This window comes from Panthera tigris, chromosome B4 (assembly GCF_018350195.1).
Source record: "Panthera tigris isolate Pti1 chromosome B4, P.tigris_Pti1_mat1.1, whole genome shotgun sequence".
Taxonomy (NCBI): domain Eukaryota; kingdom Metazoa; phylum Chordata; class Mammalia; order Carnivora; family Felidae; genus Panthera; species Panthera tigris.
This window is the reverse complement of record NC_056666.1, coordinates 125,935,623-125,949,232: the sequence shown is the minus strand read 5'-3', so window position 1 is coordinate 125,949,232 and position 13,610 is coordinate 125,935,623. Positions and strand designations below refer to the sequence as shown.

Genomic DNA, 13,610 nt, shown 5'->3' with positions numbered 1-13,610 from the left:
ATGTGCTATATTTAGTTGCAATTAACCAATATGAATCTCTTAGGGAATATGCATGCTGGGAGAGGTAACAGATTTGCATGATGGAAGAGGGTAAAATTAAAGGTCAGATGTGGATAGGGAAATACATTAATATACCTGAACTACAGGAATATGTCCATGCAACACAGCAAAAGTCAGAGCCGTCCAATGGCGGGTCTCAGGGTGGACGGATGGATATTTATGAGGAGTACTGACAACCTATAAACAAATTGAAGTTATTTTCAAAATGTGACCTTCACAATATTTTGACTAGCAAATCTGACCTATCTGTGGCTGGGCATGTGGGCTAGAGATGTACAGAAGGACATTCTGGAAGTGCTTTGGGAAATGTCGGTAATAGTGGGGTAGTGACTTTATGTTCTCTGTGCCTCATAAGGTCTCCTTTGCTTCTTGTCTGAAAGGAATTAAACCGATGATTTCTGACTTCCTCTGAGGTGTCTTGGAGAAGCTGTAATGGCAGCTACCACAAGCCAACTCCCCAGCCTGTCCCCTCTTTCTGCTTAAGGGTGGTGGTTCTGAGAGCCATAGGGTGTCAGACAGCATGAGATGCCATATCATTACATTCGCACCTTTAGGGGAAATTCTCAGCAGCAGCCAACCCCAGGCAAGGCAAGGTCTGCTTTGAGTTTTCAAGCCAGGGAAGACCACTACCCATCTGATGGAGTCACATTCCCATCTGGTCACAGCTCACCCTACCCTGTTCTCATTTCACTGTTTTTCTGGCTTCTCAGTTGACAAGGACCCTCATGCTACTGGAAACCTGGGCACAAAACCTTCCCTGGACATACCACGAGTGAGCAATCTGATACTGGTCCTTCAATATGGGGGGCATCAAAACACTCTAGGCCAAAAGAGAGGCAAGGGAAGGGAAGCTGAAGGTTGGGGCCCTTCAGGACTGGCACCCACACATGGCTTTTCTCCCAAACAACCCTGGGACCAAACAGCTGTGATGTCTGACTCATTCAGAGCAGCTGAATTCACTCGTCACCTGTCAGGGTAGGCCTTGAGCTGGCTAGGAGTCATGGAATGGGCTAGAGAGGATCAGAGAAGCCCACCAGGACCCAAAGATGAGGAGCCCTTGCAGGGGTCTGCATGGTGTTGGGGGATTCATAACAGGCAAGAAAATCCCCAGTACCTGAAACTTATAATATCCAAAATGGTCTGGATGCAAAACTAGGTCTATTGCCTGTTTTCCTCAGATGAATATAAAACTCACTAATTAAAAAAAGCACAGTACTAAGACTACAAGAACATCTAATTTTGAACTAAAAAAGTTTTATAGGGTTGCTGAGTTAGGACTGTAGCATGCCAACCTTCCTAGCCTCTGGGGCTGCCAGTTGCTGGCTGCCAGAAAGACAGGATAGGACGTGGTCAAAAAGCGTGATTTCACCTATCACAAGCCTCGTGGTGTGTGTGCACGAACCAGTATTGACTGAGCCCCAAACTTATGCTAGGTCCTCTTTGTATTTATTTCTTCCATCAACTCTCTGAGATGGGTGTGATTATTCTCCCCCTGTTGTGGATGGGGATGCTGAGGCTCAAAAAGGTTAAGCCACCTGCCCCAGCACAAAAGCAAGTTACTAAGACTCAGCAGTTTTGGAATTTGAGCTTAAGTGTCAAACTCTAAAGCCTGCGGGGGTGCACTTCCCACAATAAATACACCACACTGCCTCACGGAAGCTTTGCCATTAGCTTTAGGACCTGTGGCTTCAACTCAGCCAATAGGCGAACCAATCAGGATTTGGTTGGGAGGGGGTAGGATCTGAGGGAGCTACACCTTAGGTCAGGGTATGCGGAGCAGCTCTGTCTTATGTCCTGATGGCTCAGGAGAGAGCTCCCTGCCCTGATCCCAGAAGGAATGGATCAGTAATAAGAATCAGACTCAGTTCAGCTGAGATAAGGGAAGGCTGGTGCTTCTTGTAGCTTCATTGCTTGTTTTTAAATGAAACATGCACGTGGGCAGCTCCCTGGGATTTGGTTGGGCTGGGGCCTCCAGATGGAGGAAATCTACCGGCTGATTTGACCTATTTGCTGGACTGACCGCCCCCCAGTGGTGGCTCTCAGGAGAAAAAGCCCCCCCTCTCTTTGCTCATTTTCCCTGGGGGACTGCCAGGCCCAGGGGCCCTGTAGCCCTCTGCACCCTCACCTCGACATTCAGGTCAGCTCCGGCATCCAGCAGCATCTGAACCATTGCCTCGTCCCCACGGACGCAGGCATACATCAGGGGGGTCATGCCCTGTGGTGGGTTAAAAACCAGAGAATGGAGAAGGTTTACAAGGTAGCTGTGTCACTGGACGATAGCAAATGGAAAATCTTACTTGTGTGTAGGTGGCTATGTTTGTACTCAAAATCCAGCATTAAAAAAATAAATGTGCTGCCCTTATGACTCATAAAGTCACAATCCTCCCTATTTTGAAAACCAAAATGAAGGCAAAAAAAAAAAGGTGGGGGGTTGCCGTTTTTGCAATTATCTTTGCTTAAGTTGGAGTATTTTCATTTGTCTGTCCTAAGGTGCAAGAGATCTAAGGGGGTTTGCTAAAACACGTGGCTGATTTCAACTTACAGGTCTTGGGAACTTTCTGGATTCTGTGGTATCAGTCCTAAGTTATCTAACTCATAAACACTGTTTCCTTGACATTTTTCTCTTTCACAATGTAAGTATCATCTTTGCTCTACACAGCTGCTGGCCAGTGTCAAGGGAAATTGGATGCCTCTGAGCATGCCCCCATCACTGATGTCTGGTTTATCATTTACAAGCAAAAGGCAAGTGAATGAGAAATGGTTTTTAGGAATTCCATATTTGCCAGTGACTCCTGCTTATTTTGAAGTTCCACAACCATTAGAAGGAAGGGATGGATTTTTCAATAAACAGTGTTGAGAAGGTGGCTACTTGGGAAAACGTGCAAGTTAGAGCTTATCTCGCACCATCTAACTGGATCTGTTTCTAGGTGTAAAAGTAATGGAAGAAATCATGAAGGAAAAGCATTACGGTGTTGAGGACCTAAAACCGAAAACATAAACAAAATTGAAAGGTAGGCAATAAATTGAGACATATTTGTCATAGTATAAGAATGGGTTATATGCCTAATATGTAAAGAGCTCTTCTAAATAAAGAAGACAATAAAAGCTCCAGTGAAAAACTGGCAAAAGGTAAGGAAAATATTAATAGGGAGGGGCACCTGGGTGGCTCAGTCGGTTAGGCATCTGACTTTGGTTCAGGTCATGATCTCACGGTTCATGGGTTTGAGCCCCGTGTCGGGCTCTGTGCTGACAGCTCAGAGCCTGGAGCCTGCTTCGGATTGTGTGTGTGTGTGTGTGTGTGTGTGTGTGTGTGTGTGTGTCTCTCTCTCTGCCTCTCCCCTACTCACACTCTGCCTCTCAAAAATGAATAAACAGTTAAAAAAATTTTTTTAAAGATTGATGGGGAAACACATATGTTGTTGGAGGGTGTGTACAAGGAAACAAAGTCTCTGCGAAAGTCATTTCAGAAAGGTTGATGTCTATGAGCCACTACGTCCACTTTTAAGAACTTCCCTAACGATGAACACAGTGTAACGTACAGGATTGCAGAGTCACTATGTTGCACACCTGAAACTACTGTGTCAACTATACTTCGATTAAAAAAAAATTTCCCTAATGAAAAAAAATTCCCTAACGAAATAATCAGGGATTTTGAACAAAGACTTGTGTAAATATGTTTAACTCAGCATTATTGATATAAGTAGTGAGAAGCAACCTAAATATCCAACTGAGGTATGGTTAACTGAACAAATAATAGGACCATTTTATGTAGCCATTAAAAGTGATTTAAAAAATAGTATTTAATGATATTGCAAAGTACCTATAATATAAATTGTCGAAAAAGGCAAGATATTATAAATCTCTGTTTTAAAAAAATATAGGGGCGCCTGGGTGGCGCAGTCGGTTAAGCGTCCGACTTCAGCCAGGTCACGATCTCGCTGTCCGTGAGTTCGAGCCCCGCGTCAGGCTCTGGGCTGATGGCTCGGAGCCTGGAGCCTGTTTCCGATTCTGTGTCTCCCTCTCTCTCTGCCCCTCCCCCGTTCATGCTCTGTCTCTCTCTGTCCCAAAAATAAATAAAAAACGTTGAAAAAAAAAAAAATAAATGTGTGTGTGTGTGTGTGTGTGTGTGTGTGTGTGTGTTAGGGATCCTTGTTGCTCAAGAAAATTCTTAGTTGCTATTCCTTCCCTGGAACTCACTGCATGAGCTGCCCATATGAGAAACAGCTCCATCTGTCCCTTGTGACTTTCCATCTGGGGCTCACATTGAAAACTGCTGTTTGTTTCTCTGTCCGTGACACCTTCATTCACATGGTGTCTCCCTGACTGGTAGACGCACGAGCTTCCCCCTGTACCTCAGTTTCAGGGACTTGGGGGATAGCTGCCTATATCTCTGAGGTGCCTCCCAGGGTTCCCCAGAATGACTTTTGTGTATCTCAAACATACCCTGAAAGTTTTGTAAAAATACTCCTGGAGTTGTTCTGTGATGCAGTAACAGACAGGCAGGCAGAGAACTAATTTTAACCACGCTGAAAAAAGGACTTGAGGGACACATACTAAATATAAATGATGGCTATCTGGGTGATGGCATTATTTCCTTTCTGGAATAGGCCTATTTTTCTCAATTTTCCATTTCAGCTGCAATGATCATGTGCAATTTCTATAAAGATGAACAAGGATATTTTTATATTTTAAAAACCGAAACTAACTAAATAAATAAAAATCACCCTAAGTCACCAGCAGGGGGAGTGTGTGTCCAGTGCCTGCTGTTGGCAAAGTCGTGGGGCAGCGTACCTGGCGGAGGTTGGAGGGGTTGCCTGTTCAGAGACTCGGGCCCTGTACCTGTTCGCTCATGGTGTTGATCCCATCCGGCCCTAGGAGAGACACCGCCTGCTTCACCAGGTCCGTCCGCCCACAGTTCAGCATCCGGAAACCCAGGTCCTGTTTAAACTTGGCTTCGATGGCCACAGCGTCCAGTTTCCGAGAAGCACAAAAGCAGTCGTCGGCCCTAAGGAAGGGAGAGACGATCAGTGGGGTGCAGTGGCTTCCCCAGGAACTGGTCCTTGAGGACCAGTGAGAGTTAGAAAGCACCAAGGATCCTTTGCCTTTGTTTTTCATGTCAACTGCCTGTTCCTAGGCTCCAATTAAAATCTGGATGTCTCGATCCTTTGTCCTTTATAACTGCTGCTGATCTGTCTTCCTCTTTGCTTCCACAGCATACTGAGCTAAGCATGGTGATAGCTAATATTTACTGAATGTTTACTGTGGGCTAGGCCCTCTGCTAAACTCTTCACATGAATCAGTTTGTTCAATCCCCACACAACCTCAAAAGGCAAGTACTATCACTACCCCTCTTTAAACCCTGGGGAAACAGACATAGATAAAGGAGTTGCCCAGGGCCACAAAGCCAACAAGCTGCAGTAAACACTGTCCCAGAACCTCCTTTCATCCCCTCCCCTTGCTAATTCAGAGAGTAGAAACTGAGGAAAGGAGCCAGGTGTTCAGAATTCCTGGTTCTGCTTCTCCCTAAGCCAGTTTGTGGCACAAGGAAAGGTTACGTTTGTGAGGGAACTACCTTCTTTTTTATCGTTGGAGGAAATGAGAGGGGCTATTGTTCCAGAAAGTTTACGGCACCGAGGCTCCTGTTCATCAGTAAGGTTAGGAGCTGGGGGAGAGCATTTGAGGGCCGAACCACAAAGGGAGCCTCAGGAAGTGGGGGGGGGGGATAGGTATGTGCTTGACTCTTCATTGAGTTTCTGATATATCATTCATCTCTTCTGGCAGCGGAACCTTGGGCAGAAGTCTACCCTGAAATATAAACCCAGCTGTAGGAGTTACAAGGGCTTGGACAGGAGACCATAAGAATTTGCTTCTGGCCACCAGGGGGAGCTGATACAGTGAAGATAGAAACCAGAGTAAAAGACTGGAAGCTTGGTGTTGATGTGGGGTCTAATCTGCATGCCCACCTGAGCAGCTGGGTGTCAGGCTAGGTCTCCAACAGCCTATTTGTACAAGCACAGTTGCCCAGGACCCTGGACTCCGGGGTTAAGACCTTTTCATGGCAGGCAGGGGAGCCAAGACCACCCAACACTGTTGGAGGACTTTCTGGGCACGCCTGAGGTCTCCCCAGGTGGTGGGAGAGGACTGAAAGACCCTGGGCCTCAGCATCCAAGATGCAATCCCCTAGGGCACAGAATGGAGCTATGCCATAAGGCATGGTACATGGGGCGTTGGACTTGGGACTCTTACAGCGAGGGTGGCTAGATTTAGCAAACCGAAGTGTGCTGTAGCAAATGCGGTGTGGAACAAATCTACACTAATACACTGCTTATTTGAAATTGAAAGTAAATGTGTTTTGTTTTGTTTTTTTTTGACTTGGGAAAGGGCAGAGCCATCTGTCATGATTTGAAAAGAGTCTGAGGACTTAAAAACTGAGAACAAACTGAGGGTTGATGGGGGGTGGGAGGGAGGGGAGGGTAGGCGATGGGTATTGAAGAGGGCATCTTTTGGGATGAGCACTGGGTGTTGTATGGAAACCAATTTGATAATAAATTTCATATATTTAAAAAAAAATCAAAAGAGTCTGAGGAGAGACCATGGATCCCAGCATCTCCAGAGTTAGAGGAGAAACCCCAAGTGGGGTGGCAGGCTTCATCGGAGTTCCCTAAAAAAGTGGTTAAGAAAGAAGCTTCAGGCCAAATGGACAAGACAGAGCAAAGCAGGTGAGGGCAAGGTGCTGGGGCATACAGCAGAGGCTTCTGGAGGGGGAAAGGTGGGTGTTTGCATGTGTTGTGTTGACATGTCTGGAGCCTTGAATGGGTCAGGTGCATGTGCAGATCTTGGGGAGGTATCAGATTTGACTAATTGTAAGGAAAACTTTTCTTCGAAAAGACCATTATCTACTTCAGGAAGAGGTTGGTTTGTGAACTCAAGAGCCTCCTTCTTAAGAGCAAAGATGCTATGAATTGTCATTGTCAGTGAATTTGCAATCTCCTCTCTCCTGTCTGCGTCGAAGTCCCTTCTGCTATCCTCCATGCTTGACTGATTCTCTCAAACAAGCATTTTGTTTTTTCTCTGGAGTCAAGCTGAATTCCACGTGACTGGCTAAATGTAACTGAGCACCTACTGTGCGGGGGCACCATGGCAGGGGGCTAGGAGGTGGAAGACACAGACCCCGCCCCGTGTTCCCCGAGCGCCCAGACTCGTAAACCAATAATTCCAAGAACATCAGGACAAGTGTTTACCAGCTACAGAGGTCCTTGATTTTAATTAGAAAGAGACAAATGGCAAGAAAATTACTGTAGCAAAGATGATGAGAATTGTTATTATAGGAAGCTAATGTTTACTGAATTCTTGCTTTTGAAATCTAAGTTCTTTCCATGTATTAAGTCATACAATCCTCACGACAAGCCCATGACATAGGGGCCCCATTCCAGAGGTGAGAAACCTGCCCAAGGTTCATCACGACAAGCCCATGACATAGGGGCCCCATTCTAGAGGTGAGGAACCTGCCCAAGGTTGACCAGCGATCTGACACCCCAGTATGACCCTGCTCGGTGGGACCTGGCACTTTTCCATTGTGCTGGTGTGCCCACATATAGAGGTGCCTTCTGTTTTTTTTTTCAAGTGTTTATTTTTGAGAGAGAGAGAAAGACAGACAGAGCAAGAACGCAAGTGAGGGAGGGGCAGAGAGGGAGGGAGACGCAGAATCCCAAGCAGGCTCCAGGCTCCGAGCTGTCAGCGCAGAGCCCAGCGTGGGGCTCAAACCCATGAACTGCAAGATCATGACGACCTGAGCTGAAGTCAGACATTTTATCCAACTGAGCCCCCCCCGGTGCCCCTATACAACTGCCTTCTTGAGCGCATCTCCTGGATGTCTCCCAGGGTCCTCACATCTAGTATGTCCAAAATGCAACTTGTTCTTAACACGTCCACCCCCTGCCCTCCCAACCTGTCCCCCAGTCATCCTGTCGCCATGAATGGCACCATTGTCCACCCAGGTGCTCAGGCCAGAACCTTCTCCCACGCTCAGGTCCATTCCATCAGCCGTTGATTTTGCCACCCAAATCCCAAATCCGCCCACTGCCCTCCAGCTCCACTGCCCACATACTGGTTCCAAACCCCAGCCTCTCTTGTCTAGTAGTACAGTGGCCTCCTCACTGGTCTGTCACTTCTATTCTTTTTGCCGTCCAAACCAGTCTCTTACACAAGGCAAGAGTGAGCTTAAACTGTAAATAAAACTGTGTTGTGCCTCTGCTTAAATAAGACCTTCCAATGCCTTCCCATGTACTGAGAATAGAATCCAGTTCCCCCAGGATGGCCCACAGGACTCTGCAGGGGTGGGGTCTGTCCTGCTCTCCCACCCTTCCTTTGGCAGGGGCCACTCTCCACTGGCCAATCTCTCTCCTGACTTGAGGACTTTATTCTTGCCCTTCCCCCTCCTGGCCCCTTCTCACCCCTCAAATAGGAGCTTGAATGTCACGTCCAAAGGAGGCCTTCTATAACAATTTCATCCTTCCTTTTGTTAGCACCTTTTACAATCTGTGACTACTCTCTATTCATTCTATCTATCTATCTATCTATCATCTATCTATCTATCTATCTATCTATCTATCTATCTATCTATTTATCTATCTATCTATCTATCTATCTATCATCTATATATCTTCTTATTTCTTTTCTCTATGAGGCTGTCAGCCTCCTGGGGGCAGGACCACATCTATCTTATGCCTGTGTTATGTGCTTAAAGCATGTGGTATTAACTGATAGGTAAGCCATGCACAGCCTGCCCTTTATTCCTGAGAGCAGGCCCCAGGAAACACCTGTTTTTCAAGAATTCCTCAGTCATACAAAGTAAGTAATGATTCTGGTTACTGAATTTTACTGGCTAAAGCAGGTAAGAAACATCTTCTATAAAGGTGTCTGTTCAACTGGTTTGTTAGAGAATTAAACTCTGCCAAATTTAAATTCCTGCAGCATTCCTGTAAACACGACTCAGAGCTTGATTTACTGTCTCTGGAAAGCCTCGGAAGGATCTACCACCAAAGACCAATAGGTCCCCCTGTGCCTGCCTAAGTGTGGGACTTATTTATGCAGAAATCTACTAAGCCGGTCACCCTGGGGCTTCACCAGAAGGTGATCAGCTTTGTGGTTTCCCTTCCAGTGGCTTTCAACGATGCCATGAAAAAATCTGATCAATTTAAATAAGAGGTCAGCTACCGAGGTAGTCAATTTCTCTGATTTCTCAAGGGCCCTGGCCCCAAGAGATTGGCTCAGTATTTTCCACCACTTCAAGAATGTGACTTCAGAAAGATGTTTTCCAGGAAGCCTGCAGGCCTGAGCACACACACACGGCAAGTAATCGGGTTTTCTCCCCTAGGAAGGAGTCGGCATTGAGGCGGGATGTTGGTGCATTCTGCTGGTCTCTTGATCCACTCCCAGTGACGAATGGGAGCTGGTGAGGCCTCAGACACATTTTACTCACGTATGAATTTTTAAAGCTAGCACACATAGTAGTTGTGAGCATGAACTCTGATTCTCAGTTCTATTTAGCAGCTGTGTGATCTTGGGGCAAGTCACTTAACCTCTCTGTTTTTGTCTTCTCATCGGTAAAATGAGTTTAGTAATAATACCTTCCTCACAGGATTTTGGGTGTGGATGAAATGAGATAAACCATGTATAGTGCTTAGAAGGAAACAGAGTTTAGCACACGACTCTCGTTAAATGTTACAGATCTCCTATTACGATCATTATTGTAAATCACCAAGCAAGGTGCATACTGGAGAGACCACACTGAATTTGGAAGAAGCAAATACAGAGACTCGGAGACTGAAGAACACTGTAATAACAGTGTTTCTTAAGGTCTCAAATAGACACCACATCTAACCATTTTCACCAGAATAAAGGCAGTCCTTCTCCCAGTGGGGAAACCCTGGCCCCCAGAGAGACTGCCATGCCCCAGCATGGTTTTGCCAGCAAGCTGTAAGGGAAGAAAGGGGGAACGGGGGTCATGCCTGATGAAAGTCCAGTTTCTGGAATAATTCAACAAGCAGGAAATGGCAGAACAGAGCAACTCAAGGTACTGTGGGCCTGCCCGGCCAGGCTCCCAGCCCCTCTTTTCTTTCCCACGACCTGGACCAATCCTGATCCCATGGGTGCTAGAAAGTGCCGGCGGTTCCCAGGCTCCCTGAGCGCTGACTCTGGGCTAACTCTGGGAAGCCTGTCCCCAAGGGTGTGGGCTCCGAAGTGTGACTCCCTGGGCTTGTCACCTGGCTCTACCTTCACTAACTGCTTATGCTGTGCACCTAACCCTGCACAGGTAACTTAAACTCATTCCATTTTCTCACCTGTAAAATGGGGACACTAACATTTATACACATTTTACTGATTTAATAAATATTTATTAGTTCTTACCGTGTACCAGGCATATTATAAGCTTTTTTTTTTTTTTTTTTACAAATATGAACATGTTCAATGCTCACAATAACCCTGTGAAGAAGGCATTATTGTTATTTACCTATTTTATAGACAAGGAAAAATGGGGCAGAGAGAGGTTAATTAACTTGCTTATTGTCACATAGCTAATAGGGGTCAGGATTTAAAGCCAGGCAGTCTGGCTCCAGAGTCTGTCCCAATAACCACTCTGTACAGCCCAGGTTTTAGCAATGTGCTGGCAATCACAGGGCATCCATGCATGACTCTGGGATCTGAACCTCAAAGGCCCAAACAGTCCCCGCAACCATGACCTTCCCTCATCAGTAATAAAGAAGCCACCCTTTATTGCATAGCTCACTGTGTGCTAGGCAGCATACTAGGTGCTCAATTCCTCCCACTTCAACTGACCTCTCCTTGAAGGTCTTATCATTATTCCCTTTCTACTGACAAGGAAACTGAGGCACAGGGCTGAGTGCTCGACCCCAAAGCCTGTCTCCCATGGGGCAGACGGAACCCAGCGCTCAAGACCAGAGTTCATATCCCTTTGTGCTTCATACTTGAAACCCGGGACAGGTGGCTTAACCTCTCTGGGCCTGTTTTCCCATCTGCAAAGCAGGGTTGACAGCAGCACTTCTGTCCCCAGCAGCTGTGACAAGGATCCAGAGGTCGTACTTCTGAACCACCCAGCACAGTCGTGATAACAACTGCCCGATATGGAGAACGCACCATTTTGTAATTGTAGGTCCTCTTTCCAGGGATTTAATCAGGCCATCTGGAAGTCCCCCACCTCCCCATCCTCCAACACCGCACTTCTCCAGTCCTTTCCTTGCCCCCAAGGCCCTTTCCAGCTGCTGTGGGGCCCAGTGCCTCTGAGCGTGGCCCTCACTGCGACCCGGCTTACAGAGCCTGAGACAGTTCTGCCGTGGCTCCCACGGCTTCTCACTTCCCCTTCAGGTTTTTGTTCTTGTTCATCTGGGTCTTACCAGTAGGCTGGCAACCCGGGACAGAGCAACTTCCCAGGCCTTTCTCAGAGGCTGTGACCAGAGGTCAGCTTGGGAGGGGAGGCCATGTGAGGGGTGGAGTCACTTTGCTCTGCTCCCATGGAAGATACCAGTGCCCACCATGGTGGGGCACAGGCGGAGATATGTGGCCGCTGTGGGGATCACCCTGGGAAGGTGCAGCCCTCCTCTGCCCCCCGGACCCCAGGACCTGTGATTTGGTATATAGTACGGTTCCCAAGGGCTTGAGATCACATAAGTTGCCTTGGAACAGAGTAAAGATATTAACAGTAGTCAGAGAAATAGTGAAGATTTACAGTTTTCCTAACACATTCTAGTTAATTCTAATAATGGCATTGACAGGTAGCTTTCCCTATGCTAACCATTTCCCATGTAATAGCTCACCTCATCCTCAAGATAACCCAATGGACTGGGCACTGTTCTCTCTACTTTACAGATGAAAAACCTAAGGCATGGAGGTTATGTCACTTGCCCAAGGTCACATAGCACATAGGTGGTAAAACCGGCATTCGACCCCCCTGGTCCGACTCCTGAGCCCACGCTCGCATCCTGCTTAAACCCTCACAGGAGCCCCCAAAGCAAGCATCCGTACCCCCATTTTACAGACGAGGAACCAGAGACCAAGAGAAGTTAAGCATCCTGTCCTAAAGTCACTTGGCTCCTTCCATCTCCATTTCAGCCCAGACCTGTCTCATCTCAATGTCAGACTTGGGTGTGTGTGTGATCTCCCACAATCTGTCAGCCGAATTCCACAGAATCTGACATTAACAAATGCTTACTGTGTGCCACGCACACTGGGGGGTCCAGAGAGCCCACCTGGATGAGATTTCTGCCCCGAGAGACTTGGAGGCTAGGGGACATGCCACGATTCATTCATTCCCACATACCGTTCACTGAACACCAGCAACAGGCAGGTACAGGGTTAGGTGCTGGGGTCCCGCAGCAAGCGAGCCAGATCAAGCCCTGCCTTCTCAGGCTACACGGACAGAAGGATACTGAGCAAGTTGTTGGCTCCACTGGTGACCACGTAATTGAAAATGGACGTGTCTTGGGAGAAAAAGGAGAACAGAACCCTAACTCAAAGTAGTAACCGAGAATCGAGTCCCTGGCCTTTCCTGTTCCTCGGGGGGGATGCTAGAGAGATTTATGATGTCGAGAAGGAGACAACAGGTGCTGATTTCATTATCTGGATCTTCAGGAACTCACTGAAGGGTGGTGGAGACAACTAGTGATGTTGATGTATATGCCAATATAGCCTATTTCCTGGCTGCGTAACCTTGGGCAAGTTCCCCCATCTCTCTCTGGGCCTCCATTTCCCCATCTATAAGATGGGGAGAACCAGTACCCGTGTTCAGATTTTGTGAGGAATAGGTGAGACAGTGCATACGAATCTATTTTGGCTATTCTGGAGGCCCTGTTCAAATACAGACACGTGGCTAGAGGATGTGGGATGTGGAACGCTGGTACAGACTATGGATTTCTAGAAGATGTGCACATATTTCAGCCACCTGAAACGCAGCACACACATTACAGGCACTCAGCGCCCCTAGTACCTCTATGGGAACTAGGGTAATATGTTGGCTATGAAGCAACATGTAAACTAGGCATGGAAAACAGGGTTAATCTCAGGCTCCAACTCTGATTCACTAGTGCGGCTGGTTGGAGTATGGTGTTGTGTTGGTTGGGGTATGGTGTTAAGGAAGATTCTGAGGCCATGTCAAGGCTTTGCCAGGAAAGAGGGGCATGTAGGACCCAACAGAACAGTTCTGAAAGTAACTGGTAAGGCAGAAATAGGGCCAAGATAAAGGCTCAGATGAATGTGACTTCAGGTCGTGGCTGCACCACCCATCAGCTGTGTGATCTTGGATGAATCCCATTTCCTTCAACAGCCTCAGTTTCCTTATCCAGAAAATGGGGGTGTTAGGCTGGTCAAGCTCTTGGGTGCCTCCAAGCATGGACATTCTCTGAGTTTATCCCATGTTTTCTGGTGCTCATGTATTATCCCTTACTAGGCAACAGCTTTCCTCCCTGGCTTCATCCCAACATTTTAGCTTCTCTGTCTTTGCTCTTATTTCATGCGAACACTTATTCGTGGCCAAG

General features: G+C 47.1%; 1 protein-coding gene across 2 annotated transcripts in view; it reads right to left on the bottom strand.

Annotated features, from left to right (window-relative positions):
- BTBD11 (BTB domain containing 11) overlaps window positions 1-13,610 on the bottom strand; it is a 314,753-nt gene that overhangs the window by 45,766 nt on the left and 255,377 nt on the right. For both annotated transcript variants that reach the window (XM_042993104.1, XM_042993105.1), the window contains exons 5-7: window positions 4,900-5,065; window positions 2,186-2,275; window positions 136-237 (exon numbers count right to left, since the gene is read on the bottom strand). In XM_042993104.1, coding sequence (XP_042849038.1) covers window positions 136-237; window positions 2,186-2,275; window positions 4,900-5,065 — 358 coding nt within the window. The remainder of the gene's footprint in view (window positions 1-135; window positions 238-2,185; window positions 2,276-4,899; window positions 5,066-13,610) is intronic.